General features: G+C 42.3%; 1 protein-coding gene across 1 annotated transcript in view; it reads right to left on the bottom strand.

Annotated features, from left to right (window-relative positions):
• LOC135541448 (syntaxin-18-like) overlaps positions 1 to 20,164 on the bottom strand; it is a 39,269-nt gene extending 19,105 nt beyond the window's left edge. Inside the window, exon 1 of the mRNA XM_064967708.1 lies at positions 19,848 to 20,164. Coding sequence (XP_064823780.1) covers positions 19,848 to 20,000 — 153 coding nt within the window. The 5' untranslated portion in view covers positions 20,001 to 20,164. The remainder of the gene's footprint in view (positions 1 to 19,847) is intronic.
• Positions 20,165 to 20,470: the final 306 nt, after the last annotated feature.

Genomic DNA, 20,470 nt, shown 5'->3' with positions numbered 1-20,470 from the left:
GGATGTGATACAGCCTGAGGATTTGAACCAGGGACTTTAGTGACACCTCTTGCACTGAGATGCAGTGCCTTAGACCGCTGCATCTATGTGTGTGTCTGTTAACTATTTAACTGTACTAGTCTGCTTAAAAGGAGTCTAGTACAGTTTTTTGGCATGTAAAATATCACATATAGGTCAAAAATGTAATATCGGTGGATCACTAGTTTTCATCATTCTAGATTGCAACCGGTAGCAACAAGAAGAAGCACTGCCATGTGGGTGGAACCAAGAAGGACAGGAAGACACAGTACACATGCATCAAGTGCAAGAAATACATTTGCAACACACACACAGTAAAACTCTGTCCCTCGTGTGGTGTGTAGACCAGCCCCCATTTGTTTTCTATGGGGCTCATTTATTATTTCAATAAAATACTGTATGTAAAATGTGTCCTTCCAATTTGTTCAGTTCAAAGCAAAAAACATCTATAGCGATGAAAAACATGTTTCATTTATATTTGTTCAAGATACATGATTTATACCACCCACGTCTTAGATTGTTTACAAAAATAATTTAATTTAAAAAAATGAATAGCGCTTTTATTGATAAATGTGATCTAGCAGAGGTAAATGGCAAATATTAACCATGTATGCTGTCTATATTGCTTATAATTTATATAAGGGTCAAAGACGAGACGTGTAAATTTGGTGTCCAAAGACCATTCATTTAACATATAAAAATAAAAATAATATTAAATCACTCAACTCTTACCCCCCTTTTGACCCATAAATATCTGTGATGCAAACTATTAAATTAAGGGAGTTATTAAGCTCTAAAAGTGTCAAAATGTCCTTCAGTGTAACTGTCCGGATTCTAATAACAAATTATTATTTTTAAATGTAGAAATCCATCCTAAAAATATAAATGAACACCCATGGCATAATTGTGTTATGGTTTGCAACTATATATAGAATAATGGGCAACATACTGTATCGAAAAAATATTTTAACCTGAATAACTTTTGTCCGGACATTTTCACTTCATCAAGGTCATTCAGTATAACAAAGGTACAAATCAATTCTAAAGCATATCTCATGATAATCAGCCTTCAGCACAAAAACAGTTTAATGTTATACCACAATGTTACCCGTTGTGCTGAATGACAGTAGATTTGTTATCCCATGTTCTCACTAGTTAACAACATATAATCATGCAATTCAAATGTACTTGTCGTATGAATACTGAATATCATCATTTTAAAACTATTTTATGGCATTTTAAGGTATTACAAGGCACATTATCTTTATACTGTAGATGTCGTTGTCTAATAAGAAGTGGCTGGACGGCACAGACAAAAGATCAACGCAGATCCAGTTGCTAGGGAGGAAAGACTAGCCAGAAATAAAGCAAGGTATTGTTTTCATGGTTTTATGTTACTGTCGGCAACAGAATAGGATATAATAGGATATAAAGCTGGGTGGATAACACTTAACATTAAGTTGACTATTACACTGTAGTTAATGTTTTATTGCACTGCAGTTAAGGTATAATTGATAGATTATATTAGTTCATATAATATCAAACACACAAATATTGGATTAAAATGGATTATATTAGTTAATAGCTGCTTCACATTTGGGGCACTTTATGAAAAATCGAGACTGTATACGTTTGAATTGAAGTAGTTTGATGGGCATTTTATGTGGGTATCTTGAAATTGCATTTGTGCACCTGCATTGAATAGAAATGTACCAGTTTGTTAATCTTGTAATTATGCATTGTTAAACTATCATGTAATAACCATGTAATACTGCAACTAAATGCAGCGTAAAGCAGGCTCAAATTATAGTAAAGTGATCAATATTAACATTAGCAATGAAATAGAAACAAAACATGTTTGAGAGAGAAAGGGAGAGTTGATTTAAATTTTAAACGTTGATTAAGTGTTATCATTGTATTGCCTACTATTAACAGACTACTAAACATTTAATGGATGCGAATCCTATTCTGTGCCAGTGTCATAATTTGCCATCAGAGAAGGAAGAATGATGTCATTCCTGATCATCCACCAATCCATACAATGACACAATCTGATGCTGAAAAAAAGGAGGGGGAAAAAAATGGAGATTAAATCAGAGGAGCTGTAAAAAAAAATCTAACAAATAAATGTGGTGATGAATTTATCTCCAGTATCCACTGAAGGAAACTCTTTTGAGCAGCCCCCTGAACAACCTCAACATGAACCTGCGCCTCCAGAGCTGGAGCAACCATCTGAATCCTTGACTCCAAGGAGCAATCCCTTAAGACTCAATCTCAAACACTGGAGCAACCACTTGCTTCCTCCATTCAAGAAAAAGTTTTTAAAAAAGGTATCAAAGTGTTTCAAGTGGCTGCAGAAGGAAAAAGGAGAACTAAAAGAAGAAAATTCTCCAACTGGAAATGCAACTAAAACAATCACAACAAAAAAAGTGACAAATTCCGAAAGGGCATGCAAAAGGTCAAATAAATTCAAACGCAATCTATGTGAAAAATCAGGCCACGGGGGAAAAAGAAAAATGACTTTAGTGAGGAAAACACAGGTCATTGCATTTCTCAGTAGAGATGAAAATAGTCACCTTCTCTCAGGGAAGAAATACACGGTCACGCAAAACAAGAAGGTTCAGAGGCGCATACTCATTAAATCTCTAAAAGAACTCCATGCAGAGTACAATTCAGAGGTGGATGGGACACTCGCTGTCATACAGACAGTTTTTACGACTGCGGCCATTTTACATTACAGAGACAAAGGCACATGACCGCAACACCTGAGCATGTCTCAATCACGAGAATGTGAAACTTCTAGTTGACAGGTTGAGCCAAAGCGGGTTGCTGAAAACCTCAAGCGTTTCCATGTTACTGTATTCCATTGTGATCTCAAGAACAAGTCATGCATGTACCGTGTTTATGCAAAGTGTTGCTATGATGAAGTAGAGCTGGCCCTACCTGAAGAGAATGCACCAATTTTCATGGCAACAGTGGCAAAGGGATAAATCAAACAAGAAAGTTAATTTACCAATTTTGTGAGAAATAAAAACAGATGGGCACGTGGCTCGATCTGGTTAAAAACTTCAACGAGAAACTGGATGCTCTTGCGAGGCACCAGTTTAACTGGCTGCACCAAGTTGAGCAGTGCCGAAATTATTGTTATTGCTGAAGGAATCACATTTAATCAATATTTCTGGGCCATATTGATATGAGTCATTCAGGGTAACAAAATATTGTCATACAGTGTAACACCAGTATTTGATATTAAAATACAATAACTTTGTTTTGTTGACTCAGACAAAAACAAATCTCAAATTAAGTGAAATATTTTCATAGATTTTTGAATTATTTTCCGTTTAAGTCAGGAAGTTCTTGTAAGAAAACTTTCAAGAAATTTTGAGTTGTACCCGAGACACATCAAATATGTGGTATTCAACATTATGTCATTTTCTCTGGGTAGTTATAATTCTGCCAGTCCAAAAATGGATATACAGTGGGGCAAAAAAGTATTTAGTCAGCCACCAATTGTGCAAGTTCTTAAAAGGATGAGGGAGGCCTGTAATTTTCATCATAGGTACACTTCAACTATGACAGACAAAATGAAGGAAGAAAATCCTGAAAATCACATTGTAGTATTTTTTATGAATTTATTTGCAAATTATGGTGGAAAATAAGTATTTGGTCACCTACAAACAAGCAACATTTCTGGCTCTCACAGACCTGTAACTTCTTCTTTAAGAGGCTCCTCTGTCCTCCACTCATTACCTGTATTAATGGCACCTGTTTGAACTTGTTATCAGTATAAAAGACACCTGTCCACAACCTCAAACAGTCACACTCCAAACTCCACTATGGCAAAGGTACAAGACCAAAGAGCTGTCAAAGGACACCAGAAACAAATTGTAGACCTGCACCAGTGCCACCAGCCATACTGCTCGTTCTATGCGTGATTTCCTGCAAGACAGGAATGTCAGTGTTCTGCCACGGCCAGCGAAGAGCCCGAATCTCAATCTCAATCCCATTGAGTATGTCTGGGACCTGCTGGATTGGAGGGTGAGGGCTAGGGCCATTCCCCCCAGAAATGTCTGGGAACTTGCAGGTGCCTTGGTAACATCTCACAGCAACAACTGTCAAACCTGGTGCAGTCCATGAGGAGGAGAGGCACTGCAGTACTTAATGCAGATGGTGGCCACACCAGATACTGACTGTTACTTTAGATTTTTACCCCCCTTTGTTCAGGAACACATTATTCCATTTCTGTTTGTCACATGTCTGTGGAACTTTTTTGTGTGAATTTTTACCCCTTTTTCTCCCCAATTTCGTGGTATCCAATTGTTGTAGTAGCTACTATCTTACTATCTTGTCTCATCGCTACAACTCCCGTACGGGCTCGGGAGAGACGAAGGTTGAAAGTCATGCGTCCTCCGATACACAACCCAACCAGCCGCACTGCTTCTTAACACAGCGCACATCCAACCCGGAAGCCAGCCGCACCAATGTGCCGGAGGAAACACCGTGTACCAGGCAACCTTGGTTAGCGCGCACTGCGCCCGTCCCGCCCCAGGAGTCACTGGTGCGCAATGAGACAAGGACATCCATACCGACCAAGCCCTCCCTAACCCGGACGACACTAGGCCAATTGTGTGTCGCCCCACGGACCTCCCGGTCGCGGCCGGTTACGACAGAGCCTGGGCGCGAACCCAGAGTCTCTGATGGCACAGCTGGCGCTGCAGTACAGCGCCCTTAACCACTGCACCACCCGGGAGGCCATGTCTGTGGAACTTGTTCAGTTTATGTCTTCATGTCTCAGTTGTTGAATCTTATGTTCATACAAATATTTACACGTTAAGTTTGCTGAAAATAAATGCAGTTGACAGTGAGAGGACATTTCTTTCTTTGCTGAGTTTACATAATTCCATGTGTTATTTCATAGTTTGTCTTTATTATTATTCTACAATGTAGAAAATAGTAAAAATAAAAACCCTTGAATGAGTAGGTGTCCAAACTTTAGACAGACAGAGACACAGACAGACAGACAGACAGACAGACAACTATATTGATGGAAGCTACAATATATCTGCAATATAAAAGTTGATATACTCCCCAATTGTATTGTGTATATATATATTATAAATAATCAGCATCTTGTCCCAGCATCTTGTTTAGCTGGGACTTTTTTTACCCCCTTTGAACAAACCTACATTACTTGGGGGCAAAAACAAGTAATGTGTTCACTTGATGAAAAAAGCCTCATTTTTATCCTATTCAAGGCAGCTACCTCGCTCTCTGTCTGTCCTGACTCCCATAGATGCAAACAGTAATTTCATGTTGAAGATTTATTGAGAAAGAAAGAAATTGAGGCCACAGACTTCCCGCCAGATCATCCTCTACCCCTCCAATTATTTTTGGCCAGCCTTTTATTTTGAAGTTAGATGGAAAACATGACTGGAATGTGGTGTTTGTTGGGTATTTGAGCAAACCTTATGTTTGGTGTCGTTGCACTTAAGGGATTCATTAACAAAACACTTAGATGAAGGAACACATTCTTCCCTTCTTATGCCTGTGTATATTATGCACATTTTTGGTAAACAGTAGAACAGACTTAGCGTGTACCAATGTACAGTAGGCTACCCAAATGTAATGTTAACTGGTCACCATCTGTATTTAAGGCTATCCTATTTAAAAAATACAATTGTTCACAGGATTTAATGGTTATTATGTCTTTGTGAAAGAGACAGGCATTTAAGTCTTGAAACCTTTTAGAGTTGTTTTAAGAAATGTCACTTTTCCTCTTGAGGTTTGTTCTGTTTTCCCTGAGCATGAGTGGATGTTTGACAGTTTGTGATTATTAAGGAAATGTTTCTGCCTATTTTAATACAGATATGCAAAATGATAGCGGAATTGATCATAGCGGAATTGATCATGTTTGAGTTATCAATTATCCTTTAGATAACATAGTCTTATGTGGCCTATGCCTATTTGTCAAGGAAAGAGTCTTCATTACAGAATGCCGTTATGGCTCATATCAATCAGAATTTTGCCTATAAAGCCTGTCTCTCTGAAGCAGTACAGTACTTTTGTTAGAATTAAACTGTTTAGTTTAATGTTTAGTATCTGGATTCTGTCTTGCTGCCCTTAAGTTTGACACTAGTCTACAGACAGTGTTTGTGCATTTGTCTCCATATTTTACACTTTGTTCTTCTCATTTTTGCAAACAGGGGAAATCCCTTTTTTGAAACATCTTTGGGGATTTGCCTGGCTTCAATGGAAAAGAGAGCGGAGATTAACCCAAACGGTAAAGACATTGTTTAGCAGGACATTCAGCTCAGGTAAATCCCCTCAAATCACAACCTGGTGGTGAGAGAATGATTCACAGTAAAAAAAAAAAAAAAAAAATCCCATTTAACCTTTATTTTAGGCAAGTCAGTTAAGAACAAATTCTTATTTACAATGACGGCCTAGGAACAGTGGGTTAACTGCCTTGTTCAGGAGCAGAACAACAGATTTTTAACATGTCAGCTTTGGGATTCGATCTAGCAACCTTTCGGTTACTGGCCCAACGCTCTAATCACCGCATGTGTTTGTGAAAGAGATAGAGAAAGCAAGAGAAAACAAAAGAGAGATAGTTTGGGGGACCGACAGAAGAAAACTAGTGAGACTACAAAACAATTGACAGCTGATGCAGATTCGGGACAGCTGATGCAGGTCCATCGATCATGACAGCCGATGCAGGTTCATTGATCATCACGACAGCCGATGCAGGTTCATTGATCATCACGACAGCCGATGCAGGTTCATTGATCATCACGACAGCCGATGCAGGTTCATTGATCATCACGACAGCCGATGCAGGTTCATTGATCATCACGACAGCCGATGCAGGTTCATTGATCATCACGACAGCCGATGCAGGTTCATTGATCATCATGACAACCGATGCAGGTTCATTGATCATCACGACAGCCGATGCAGGTTCATTGATCATCATGACAACCGATGCAGGTTCATGGCAATTATTGTGGGGTGACTTGTGAAAACTTGGTCTGTGTCAACTGGAATAAATGGTGTGAAGAGATTTATTTACTGCTCAAATTAGGATTATCATGTAATAGGGACAATAAATATAGCCTAAGCTATGGTATTCTAATTTCAGAGCAGCTAAATTCCACCAGAGCATCACATTTACGGCGCTGTAGAAGCACTTAAACTTTCTGACAGAATCCAAAGTTATTCTGTTCAAGAGCCCGAGGTTCTCCAATAGGAGAGACGTTCACAGCAAACACAAAACACTAAGCTAAAATAGACCAGAGTTTTCCAAATGTAACTCAATGTTTTGAGAATTTAACAGATTATCAATTCCATTTCAAATTCACCATATGAGGTCACCCCCTGCCTCGCTCAAGTTTAGCAATAATGCATACTTCTAAGCACTGGCTGATCGCTGCACTTTTTGGAGATTCAAAGAAAACACAGTAAAAAGCTGTTCCGTTTTGGAACAGCACTGCTGAAGGCACGGTGGGTAGCCAAAGGCTATTTTTCTACACACAATTTAACAATTTTGGGGTGACCTCCTCCATTTAAACAGGAGAAGGCCAGCTTGCTGTGAAGACCAGGAGGAGAGCGGTGAAACTGAGATCACAGTGCCCCCAACAAGGTAAAATACCTCCCCCAACCACCGCACCCTGCACACACTAACCTTCTTACTAGTCCATAGAGCCTTTCGCTTCGCCTTCTTCAAAAAGAAGTTCACTTTCCACAAAGGGTAAAGTTTTTAATGAAAAAAGCAATCTAAACACATTACTTTATATTTGTTTACTTTTTACATTTTTTTGCTATCTGTTTAGTGAAGTGTCACTGAAAACTGAGAAGGCAGTACATGTGTTGGGAGGGCGGCCACATCTGTTCAGCATTAGGAACCGGCCATCAACATTGTTACTGGGGACCTAATTTAATATTTTTTCTTTTTTGATCTTCCACCTTTAAAATCACTGGCTCTTGGGAGGATCGGCTTTCCTCAAGAAATTGTTAGAAAGCAGAAAGAAAAATGTTATTGCAGCATGTTTATGGAATCAAACATGCGAAGAGAGGGCTCGCACACACAAAAAAATGTAGCCCGTATCTGAAGTTGTACAGAGAGGACGATGAGCGGGTGGGGGTGGATGAAAACCACAACATAACTGTATGTAGTCAGGACATTCCAAAGTCACAATTTAAATTTCTCCAAACGTTGGTTCATCGAGATCATTTCAGATGATATCGGTAGCAGTAGGGGAGACAGCAGGAGGGTGTGGGCCCGGGGTGGGGAGAGTATGGACAGGCACCACAGGCTAAGTTTGAGTTCCCTCAAATCAGCATCCCTGCTTTTATTAAACCACCATTTCCAATATCATTGCAACAGGGGTGAGCAAACCATAACAAAAGTATAGTTGTGTGGAGCTGTGTGACTGGGCTTGTTTCTCCTGCCGATGATGGGTGGGAACATCAGGAACGGATCAAGAGCTGAAGCCCCTGGGAAATCCAGAGGAGTTCTTCAAGGGGCCTTTGATGGAACTTGTATCCATGACATTCATGTCGGGGAACTGACCTCTCCATGTCACAGTGGTCATGCTGCACACTTATTCTCTCTATTTCAACACCAATGATGTGTTTGCGATCTAGGCCTGAAAAAAAGCTGAAAGAAATCCAGGGGAAGGCACACGCACGTACTGATATGACGCATGGGAGATGGTAACTCCGTTTTGTACCGTCAAAACTGTGTTTATATGTAGAAGCCTGACAACATAGTTTAAATTAAGCTTTTAAGTGCCACCCGGGTGGCGCAGTGGTTAAAGGGCCTGTGCCCAGGCTCTGTCGTAACCGGCCGCGACCGGGAGGTCCGTGGGGCGACACAATTGGCATAGCGTCGTCCGGGTTAGGGAGGGTTTGGCAGGTAGGGATATCCTTGTCTCATCGCGCACCGGGACTCCTGTGGCGGGCCGGGCGCAGTGCACGCTAACCAAGGTTGCCAGGTACACAGTGTTACCTCCAACACATTGGTGCGGCTGGCTTCCGGGTTGGATGCGCGCTGTGTTAATAACCTCTTACAGCTACCAATTTTTAAAATTTCCAGGTTGGATGAGCGCTGTGTTAAGAAGCAGTGCGGCTTGGTTGGGTTGTGTATCGGAGGACGCATGACTTTCAACCTTCTTCTCTCCCGAGCCCGTATGGGAGTTGTAGCGATGAGACAAGATAGTAGCTACTAACAATTAGATACCACGAAATTGGGGAGAAGGGGGTAAAGTTTAAAACAAAAAAACAAAAATTAAGCTTTTAAAATTGATAGATCAATTTACAAGCAAGCTTCTAGTAAGTTGAGACAATATTCCCTCCCCCTAATAGAATTTAGACTATTATCTCCTAGTAACTATTCCGCTCTAGGAAGTAATGTTATAATTAGCCAATGCCAATGAGATACAGGGACACTGAAAATACAATATTAAAAAGAGGAATTATAAACTGGGTGGTTAGGGCCCTGAATGCTGATTGGCTGACAGTCGTGGTATATCAGACCATATACCACGGGTATGACAAAACATTTATTTTTTACTGCTCTGATTACGTTGATAACCAGTTTATAATAGCAGTAAGACACCTCGGGGGTTTGGATATATGGCCAATATATATACCATATACCACATCCCCTAGTGTCTTATTGCTTAAATATAGCATGTAAGTCAATAACTGTTCTATGGATGGGTGTGTGTGGGCAAGAGGGTGTGTCTGCATATGAATGGGAGAGTAAAGGAGGGTGAATATCTATAGGAGGGCGAGAGAGAATGGGTGTGTAGAGGCATACAGTGGTTACTCAAGGTTTTGCGATTATGGTGCGGAACAGAGGTGATTTGTGGTTTAGTATGGTACCCTGCGTCACTACTTCATTGCTCCAGACCAGCGCAAGGGGGAGTTAGAGCGCTGATTATGCTTTTGGGTCACAAGGCTCAATTGTGTCTCAGTAGTACTGTTAGCCTACTCCCAACCGGTCACGTTGTACAGTGTCTTAGTGGCGCAGCGGTCTAAGACACTGCAGTGCAAGATGTGTTGCTACAGATGCTGGTTCAAAACCTGTGCCGGCCTCGACTGGGAGATCCATGAAATGACTGTAGGTTTTTGGTTTCTCTCCCTCTTTAAAACAGACATAATAATTCTAAATAACAAGCTGTCTTTAATTACAAATTAGATGGAGGGGTGCTCTCATCTCATCTACGAATACAGACGGGCTCTAACTACCCTAGATCCACAATGAGATAGCCAACCTGCCAGCTTAGTGGAGTCTGCCACTAGCACAGTCAGTGTAGTCAGCTCAGCTATCCCCACTGAGACAGTGTCTTTGCCTCAATTTAGGTTGGGCAAAACTAAACATGGCAGCGTTTGCCTTAGCAATCTCACTGGAATAAAGACCTCCATTTCTGTCATAATTGAAAGAGATTGTGACATCTCAAAATAGGGCTATTTAATGTTAGATCCCTCAATTCCAAGGCAGTTGTAGTCAAAGTAATCACTGATCATAATATTCATGTGATTGGCTTGACTGAAACATTGCTTAAGGCTGATGAATTCACTGTGTTAAATGAGGCCTCTCCTCCTGGTTACACTAGTGACCATAGCCCCCGCGCATCCCGCAAAGGCGGAGGTGTTATCGTTTAGAATAGCAAATTTAAATATGTATATATTTTTAAAAGACAGCATTTTCATATTCTAAGCTTCTAGTCATAAAATCTATGCAGCCTACTCAATCACTTTTTATAGCTACTGTTTACAGGCCTCCTGGGCTGTATACAGCTTTCCTCACTGAGTTCCCTGAAATTGTAGCCATGCCAGATAAGTTTTTGGTGACTTTAATATTCGCATGGAAACGTCCACAGACCCACTCCAAAAACCTTTCGAAGCCATCATTGTGGGTTTTGTCCAACATGTCTCCGGACCTACTCACTGCCACAGTCATACTCTGGACCTAGTTTTGTACGGTGGAATAGATGTTGTGGATCTTAATGTTTTTCCTCATAATGCTGGACTATCGGACTATTACATTTGCAATCGCAACAAATAATCTGCTCAGACCCTAAACAAGGATCATCAAAATCCATGCTATAAATTCTCAGACAACCCAAAGATTCCTAGATGCCCTTCCAGACTCCCTCCACCTACCCAAGAACGTCAGAGAACAAAAATCAGTTAACCACCTGTCTGAGGAACTCAATTTAACCTTGCGTAATACCCTAGATGCACCCCTAAATAGAAAAAACATTTGTCATGAGAAACTAGCTCCCTGGTACACAGAAAATACCTGAGGAATAAAGCAAGCTTCCAGAAAACTGGAACGGAAATGGCGCTACACCAAACTGGAAGTCTTCCGACTAGCTTGGAAAGACCAATACTGCACGGTAGTAAGAGCCCTGACTGCTGCTCAATCATCCTATTTTTCCAATGTAATCGAGCAAAACTAACTAAAAAGCAGCATTCCCCAAGAGAGGATGGCTTTCACTTCAGCAGTGATAAATTCATGAACTTCTTTGACAAAAAGATCATGATCATTAGAAAGCAAATTAAGGACTCCTCTTTAAAACTGCATATTTCCCCAAAGCTCAGTTGTCCTGACTCTGCACAACACTGCCAGGACCGAGGGAGAAACTAAAGTTTTTTAATACTATATCTCGACACATTGATGAAAATAGTCATGGCCTCTAAACCTTCAAGCTGCCTACTGGACTCAATTCCAACTAAATTACTGAAAGACCTGCTTCCTGTGCTTGGCCCTCCTATGTTGAACGTAATAAACGTCTCCCTATCCACCCAAATGTGTACGAAACTAACTAAAGGTGGCAGTAATAAAACCTCTCTTGAAAAAGCCAAACCTTGACCCAAAAAAATATTTTTTTAAACCATCTCCCATTCCTCTCAAACACCTTAGAAAAAGCTGTTGTGCAGCAACTCACTGCCTTCCTGAAGACAAACAATGTATACAAAACGCTTCAGTCTGGTTTTAGACCCCATCATAGCACTGAGACTGCACTTGTGAAGGTGGTAAAGTACCTTTTAATGGCGTCAGATCGAGGATCTGCATCTGTCCTAGTGCTCCTAGATCTTAGAGCTGCTTTTGATACCATCGATCACCACATTCTTTTGGAGAGATTGGAAACCCAAATTGGACTACACGGACAAGTTCTGGCCTGGTTTAGATTTCATCTATCAGAACGATATCCGTTTGTCTTTGTAGATGGTTTGTCCTTTGACAAATCAACTGTAAATTTCGGTGTTCCTCAAGGCTCCGTTTTAGGACAACTTTTGTTTTCAATGTATTATACCTCTTGCTGATGTCATTTGGAAACATAATGTTAACTTTCACTGCTACGTGTACGACACACAGCTGTACATTTCGATGAAACATGGTGAAGCCCCAAAATTGCCCTCCCTGGAAGCCTGTTTCAGACATAAGGAAGTGTATGGCGGCAAATGTTCTACTTTTAAACTCAGACAATATAGAGATGCTTGCTGTAGGTCCCAAGAAACAAATGTGATCTTCTGTTGAATCTGACAATTAATCTTGAGACGGTCGTCTCAAATTTAAAAAACTGAAGGATCTTGGCATTACTCTGGACCCTGATCTCTCTTTTGACGAACATATCAAGAATGTTTCAAGGACAGATTTTTTCAATCTACGTAACATTGCAAAAATCAGAAACTTTCTGTCCAAAAATGATGCAGAAAAATGTACCCATGCTTTTGTCACTTCTAGGTTAGACAACTGAAATGCTCTACTTTCCAGCTACCCAGATAAAGCACTAAATAAATGTCAGTTAGTGCTAAACACAGCTGCTAGAATCTTAACTAGAACCCCAAAATGTTATAATATTACTCCAGTGCTCGTCTCTCTACACTGGTTTCCTGTTAAGGCTAGAGCTGATTAAGGTTTTACAGCTAACCTACAAAGCATTAGACGGGTTTGCTCCTACCCATCTTTCCGATTTGGTCCTGCCGTACACACCTACGCTACGGTCCCAAGACGCAGGCCTCCTTACTGTCCCTAAAATTTCTAAGCAAACAGCTGGAGGCAGGGATTTCTCCTATAGAGCTCCATTTTTATGGAATGGTCTGCCAATCCATGTGAGAGATGCAGACCCAGTCTCGACTTTTAAGTCTTTATTGAAGACTCATCTCGTCAGTAGGTCCTAGATTTGAGTGTCGTCTGGCCCAGGAATGTGAAGGTGAACGGAAAGGCACTGGAAAGAAAAAACGCCCTTGCTGTCTCTGCCTGGCCGGTTCCTCTCCACTGGGATTCTCTGCCTCAAATCCTATTACAGGGGCTGAATCACTGGCTTACTGGTGCTCTTCCATGCCGCCCCGTCACTTGAGTGAGTTGGTTGCGTCCGGGGGGGGAGATAGCACCCCCCCCCCAGATTCGTGCCATGGGGGAGATCTTTGTGGGCTATACTCGGCCTTGTCTCAGCATAGTAAGTTGGTGGTTGACAATATCCCTCCCTCTTTAGGTGGGGTTATATCCTGCCTGTTTGGCCCTATCTTGGGGTATCGTTGGACGGGGCCACACTCTCTCCTGACTCCTAATGTCTCAGCCTCCAGTATTTATGCTGCAATAGTTTGTGTCAGGGGGCTAGGGTAAGCCTGTTACATCTGGAGTATTTCTACTGTCTCATCCAGTGTCCTGTGTGAATGTGAATTCTCCCTCTCCCACTCCTTGCTGTCCCCAGTCCACCTGCTCGTGCTGCTACTCCAATTTCAACTGTTCTGCCTGCAGCTATGGAACCCTGACCTTTTCCCCGTATGTGCTACCTTGTCCCAGACCTGCTGTTTTCAACTTTCTAGAGACAGCAGGTGCGGTAAAGGTACTCTGGATGATTGGCTATGAAAAGCCAACTGACATTTACTCCCGAGGTGCTGACCTGTTGCACCCTTTACAACCACTATGATTATTATTATCTGACCCTGCTGTTCATCTACGAACATTGGAACATCTTGGCCATGTTTGGTTATAATCTCCACCCGGCACAGCCAGAAGAGGATTGGCCACCCCTCATAGCCTAGTTCCTCTCTAGGTTTTTTCCTAGGTTCCAGCGTTTCAAGGGAGTTTTTCTGAGCCACCGTGCTTCTACACCTGCATTACTTGCTGTTTGGGGTTTTAGGCTAGTCAAGGATCATATCACCTCCACCTTACCGGTCACCCTAGACCCACTTCAATTTGCTTACCACCCCAATAGGTCCACAGACAATGCAATCGCCATCAAACTGCCGTATCCCATCTAGACAAGACTAATACCTATGTAAGAATGCTGTTCATTGACTATAGCTCAGCATTCACCACCATAGTACCCTCCAAGCTCATCATCAAGCTTGAGGCCCTGGGCATCAACCCACCCCATTCAATTGGTTCCTGGACTTACTGACAGGTCGGTCCCAGGTGGTGTCAGGCAAATAACCTCTCACTCAACAAAACAAAGGAGATGATCGTGGACTTCAGAAACAGCAGAGGGAGCACCCCCCATCCACATCGACAGGACAGCAGTGGAGAAGGTGGAATGTTAAGTTCCTCGGCGTACATATCACTGACAAATTGAAATGGTCCACCCACACAGACAATGTGGTGAAGAAGGCCCAACAGCGCCTCTTCAACCACTGGAGGCTGAAAAAAAATTGTCTTGTCACCTAAAACCCTCACAAACCTTTACAGATGCACAATTGAGAGTATCACCGCCTGGTATGGTAGCTGAACCGCCCACAACCACAGGGCTCTCCAGAGGGTGGTGCGGTCTACACAACGCATCACCGGGAGCAAACTACCTTCCCTCCAGGACACCTACAGCACCTGATGTCACAGGAAGGCCAAAAAGATAATCAAGGACAACAACCACCCAAGCCATTGCCTGTTCACCCCGCTACCATCCAGAAGGCGAGATCAGTACAGGTGCATCAAAGCTGGGACAGAGAGACTGAAAAACAGATTCTATTTCAAGGCCATCCGACTGTTAAACAGCAATCACTGCACAGAGAGGCTGCTGCCTAAATACAGACTTGTAACCATTGGCCACTTTAATAAATGCAACACTAGTCACTTTAATAATGTTTACATATCTTGCATTACTCATGTCACATACTGTATTCTATACTATCTATTGCATCTTAGCCTATGCCGCTCTGACATTGCTTACCCATATATTTATATATTGTTATTCCATTCCTTAATTAGATTTGTGTGTATTAAGTATTTTTTTGTGGAATTGTTAGATATTACTTGTTAGATATTGCTACACTGTTGGAAGAATAAACTTTTCTAAATACCTAGACCGTTCAAGGGCAGGCAAAGACTGGAAGTAGTTACGTGACAAATCTAAGACTAGCGGAGAAAAGAAAAAAAAGATTAGCGAAATAGATCAATACAAATTTATTTTGCTAGTCAGCCAGCGAAAGACAGCTTCCCAGCAAAAAAGCTAGGGGTAAACAAACAGTGACGTATGTATAATACGACAGCTTTACTATATTTACTGTCAGTGTTAGCATGTCAGATAAATAACGTAAAAAATATCATGTTAACTAGCAAGTCAGCTAAGAACAAATTCATATTTACAATGACGGCCTACCAGAATGCAAAAGGCTTCCTGCGGGGATGGGGGCTGGGATTAAAAATATAATAAAAATATAGGACAAAACACACATCGCAACAAGAGAGACACCATAACACTACATAAACAGAGACCTAAGACAATAACATAGCATGGCAGCAAGCAACACATGAAAACACAGCATGGTAGCAAGACAACATGACAACATGGTCGCAGCACAACTAAGTGCAAGAAGTTAGAGACAACAATACATCACACAAAGCAGCCACAACTGTCAGGAAGAGTGTCCACGATTGAGTCTTTGAATAAAGAGATAAACCGGTCCAGTCTTTTCAGTTCGCTGCTAACTGCAGTGAACTCAAAAGAGGAGTGACCCGGGGGAGACAATGGCGCCGGGGGAGATGGCTGCCGTTTTATGGTCCCCTAACCAATTGTACTATTGTGCGTGTTTTTTCGTACATAATGTTTCAGCTACCGTCTCTTATGACAGAAAAGAGCTTCTAGATATTAGGAAAGCAATTACTCACCTCGTACTGGAAGAATATTTATTCAACAAGTCGGACGCAAAGGATTTATTTCAGACACCCGACAAGGCCCTCATCCCCATCATTCGCAGGAGAAAGAGACAGACATCGGGGACGTAGGTCGGGGTGCCTAGGTTTTGCTTGCTTGAGGTAGAATATCTCATGATAAGCTGTGGACCACACTATCTACCAAGAGAGTTTTCATGTATATTCTCTGTAGCTGTCTATTTTCCACCACAAACTGATGCTGGCACTTAGACCGCACTCAAATAGCTGTATACGGCCATAAGCAACCAACACTCATCCAGAGGCGGCGCTCCTAGTGGCTGGGGACTTGAATGCGAGCATGTTAAATGTGCAACCAGTGAGAGAAAAAAAACACAAAAAAAACTCTTGACCACCTTTACTCCACACACAGAGACGCGTACAAAGTACTCCCTCGCCCTCCATTTGGCAAATCTGACCATAATTCTATCCTCCTGATTCCTGCTTACAAGCAAAAACTACAGCTGGAAGCACCAGTGACACGGTCAATAAGGAAGTGGTCAGATGACGCAGATGCTAAGCTACAGAACTGTTTTGCTAGCACAGACTGGAATATGTTCAGGGATTCTTTCGATCGCATTGAGGAGAACACCACATCAGTCACTGGCTTCATCAATAAGTACATAGATGACATCATCCCCACAGTGACTGTATGTACATATCCCAACCAGAAGCCACTGGATTACTGGCAACATCCACACTGAGCTAAAGCATAGAGCTGCAGCTTTCAAGGAGTGGGACTCTAACCCGGAAGCTTATAAGAAATCTCGCTGTGCCCTCCGACAAACCATCACAGGCAAAGCATCAATACAGGTCTAAAAATTAATCGTACTACACCAGCTCCGACGCTTGTCGGATGTGGCAGGGCTGGCAAGCTATTACAGACTACAAAGGGAAGCACAGCAGCGAGCTGCCTAGTCCCAAGAACACAAAGGCAACCTGCCTAAATGACTACCGACCCGTAGCACTCACGTCTGTAGCCATGGAGTGCTTTGAAAGGCTGGTCATGGCTCACATCAATACCATTATCCCAGAAACCCTAGACCCACTCCAATTTGCATACCGCCCCAACAAATCCACAGATGATGTAATCTCTATTGCACTCCACACTTCCCTTTCCCATCTAAAGAAAAGGAACACCTTTGTGAGAATGCTATTCATTGACTACAGCTCAGCATTCAACACCATAGTACCCCCAAAGCTCAACACTAAGCTAAGGACCCTGGGAATAAACACCTCCCTCTGCAACTGTAAACTGGACTTCCTGACGGGCCACCCCCAGGTGATAAGGGTAGGTAACAACACATCCGCCACCCGGATCCTCAACACGGGTACCGCCCCAGGGCTGCGCGCTCAGTCCCCTTATGTACTCCCTGTTCACTCATGAATGCATGGGCAGGCACAACTCCAACACCATGATTAAGTTTGCCGATGACACAACAGTGGTAGACCTGATCACGGACAACGATGAGACAGCCTATAGGGACGATGTCAGCAACCTGGCCGTGTGGTGCCAGGATAAGAACCTTTCCCTCAACACGATCAAGACAAAGGAGAGGACTGGACTACAGGAAAAGGAAGACCGAGTATGCCCCCCTTCTATTCGATGGGGCTGTAGTGGAGCAGGTTGAGGTTCAGGTTCCTTGGTGTCCACATCACCAACAAACAATCATGGTCCAAACACACCAAGACAGTTGTGAAGAGGGCATGACAAAGCCTATTCCCCCTCAGGAGACGAAAGTTTTGGCATGGGTCCTCATCCTACAGCTGCACCATCCTGACTGGTTTCATCAATGCTTTGTATTGCAACTCCTCGGCCTCCGATCGAAAGGCACTACAGTTGGTAGTGCGTACGGCCCAGTACATCACTGGGGCAAAGTTCCCTGCCATCCAGGACCTCTATACCAGGCGGTGTCAGAGGTAGGTCCTAAGAATTGTCAGACTCCAGTCACCCAAGTCAGACTGTTCTCTCTGCTACCGCACAGCATTTTTAACAGAATGTGACTGGCAAAACAATTGTGTTGTATATGGAGGATGAGGGCTGCAGTAGATATCTCAGATAGGGGGGTGTGAGGCCTAAGACGATTTTATAAATAATCAACAACCAGTGGGTCTTCCGAGGTGTATACAGAGCAGTGATGTGGTATCTGATGGTCAATTGTTGAAGGACATCTAGCCGCTCGAGAGCACCCTTAGCTGCCGTTCTATAAATGACATCTCCGTAATCAAGCATGGGTAGGATGGTCATCTGAATCAGGGTTAGTTTGGCAGCTTGGGTGAAAGAGGAGTGACTACGATAGAGGAAACCATGTCTAGATTTAACCTTTTCCTGCAGCTTTGATATGTGCTGAGAGAAGGACAGCGGACCATCTAGCCATGCTCCGAAGTACTTGTATGAGGTGCCTACCTCAAGCTCTAAACCCTCAGATGTAGTAATCACACTGGTGGGGAGAGGGGCATTCTTCTTACCAAACCACATGACCTTTGTTTTGGAGGTCCACAAGTATGGAAGGATCTACCGCATCAATAGCTTTAACAAAGTGAAAAATAGCATCACAACATTGCTTAGAATAAAGGACAATGGTGACATCATTTTGGACCAATAAGGTTGCAGTGACACATCCATAACCTGAGCGGAAACCAGATTGCATACCTGAGAGAATACTATAGACATCAAGAAAGTCAGTTGATTATTGACAAGTTTTCCCAACACTTTTGATAAACAGGGCAAAATAGAAATTGGCCTATAACAGTTAGGATCAGCCTGACCTCCCCCTTTAAATAAAAGACACACAATGGCTGCCTTCCAAGCAATGGGAACCTCCCCAGAGAACGGCAGGGTAGCCTAGTGGTTAGAGTGTTGGACTAGTAACCAGAAGGTTGCAAGTTCAAACCCCCGAGCTGACAAGGTACAAATCTGTCAGTTGAAAATAAGAACCTCCCCAATTAAGGTTCATTGAAAATAAGAATTTGTTCTTAACTGACTTGCCTAGTTAAATAAAGGTTAAAAAAAAATAAGTGTCATGCTAATTATTAGTTGTTGTGACAGCCAAGTATGTTAATAAAGACAAATGAGGCTTCTGAAAACGTTTGTTGAAACGAAAAAAATAATGTGTCAGTAGTTTAACTCAGGATGCCGCCAAAGTTAGGCTAATTACATGGGAGTAGCAGGAGTGCACTAATGCTGTACCCTACTCGGGGGCGTGGTCACGTTAAACCACAGCTCGTCTTGTTTATCTTTCTGGAAGACACCACTAAACTGTCAAATGCTGCCAGGTAGCTAATTAGTTACATGCAAAGTACTGAACGTTTGAGCAACGTTGAATTGGTTTGGTAACTTAGCAGGTTAGAGGTCAAATAATATAAGCAGCGAGCACATCATAGACCTAACATTAGGCCTAAATTAGTTAGCCATCTACGTTGGTTAGCTAGGAAACGTTCATGACTAAGCTAGTTAAGAAACCTTTAGCTAACGTTAGTTAGTCGACAAGTTAGCTAACGTTACCTGTAACGGCAACCGAACTCTATTGATTTACCTACATTTTATTTACCCCGTCTATAGCTACAAATGTGCAAATTACAACAACAAATATCTTAGCTAGCTAAATGAACTAGTTAGCAAGACTAACGTTAGCCAGTGCAGTGTTGCCAGTGAATGGACACTCACCACTTCTTTCGCCTTGAGAGAAAATCCGTTATTCGGTCTGCTCTTCTTGAATATTTCATCTTTAGGCGAATCAAACACTACTCCCATAGCTTTATTTCGGGTTTTGACCGTTTTTACACTGGCTTTGAACAGTAAAGTTATATCAACAGCCATTCTGTTAGTAACACCGAGGAGGTCCACTGTCAACACAGAGAGGAGGTTCGATTAATTTCAAGCGAGCGCCCGTGTTGGTTTGATTTTCACTGGCTGAAAGTTGATCCCATTCGATTAGGAAACGGCTTGAGCCAGGTGCGGTTGGGGTGCCCTGCTCTGTCCGATAGCGAAATCGGCTCAAAACAAAATTATGTAATGAGCAGGATTCTGTGTTTTCACATGCAAAAGTGACTGCTTTTGAAAAAAAAAAAACGTTTTATCTGCCCAATGAAAAATAGTTTGACAATTCAAACATGTGTTTCATGGAAAAGAGATGGTATATGTTTCTGGACGATGCACCATGCTGCCTTGTCAACAACATTACCGAACTGCCAAGATTACCTCACCGTTTTCACCCGATGATGGTAAGGAACATTGCCCGGTTGAACCCGCGTAATAGAACTCCCTCAGACATGTAAGCAATTTTGACG

This window comes from Oncorhynchus masou, chromosome 6 (genome assembly GCF_036934945.1).
Source record: "Oncorhynchus masou masou isolate Uvic2021 chromosome 6, UVic_Omas_1.1, whole genome shotgun sequence".
NCBI lineage: Eukaryota > Metazoa > Chordata > Actinopteri > Salmoniformes > Salmonidae > Oncorhynchus > Oncorhynchus masou.
This window is presented reverse-complemented; position numbering and strand designations above follow the sequence as displayed.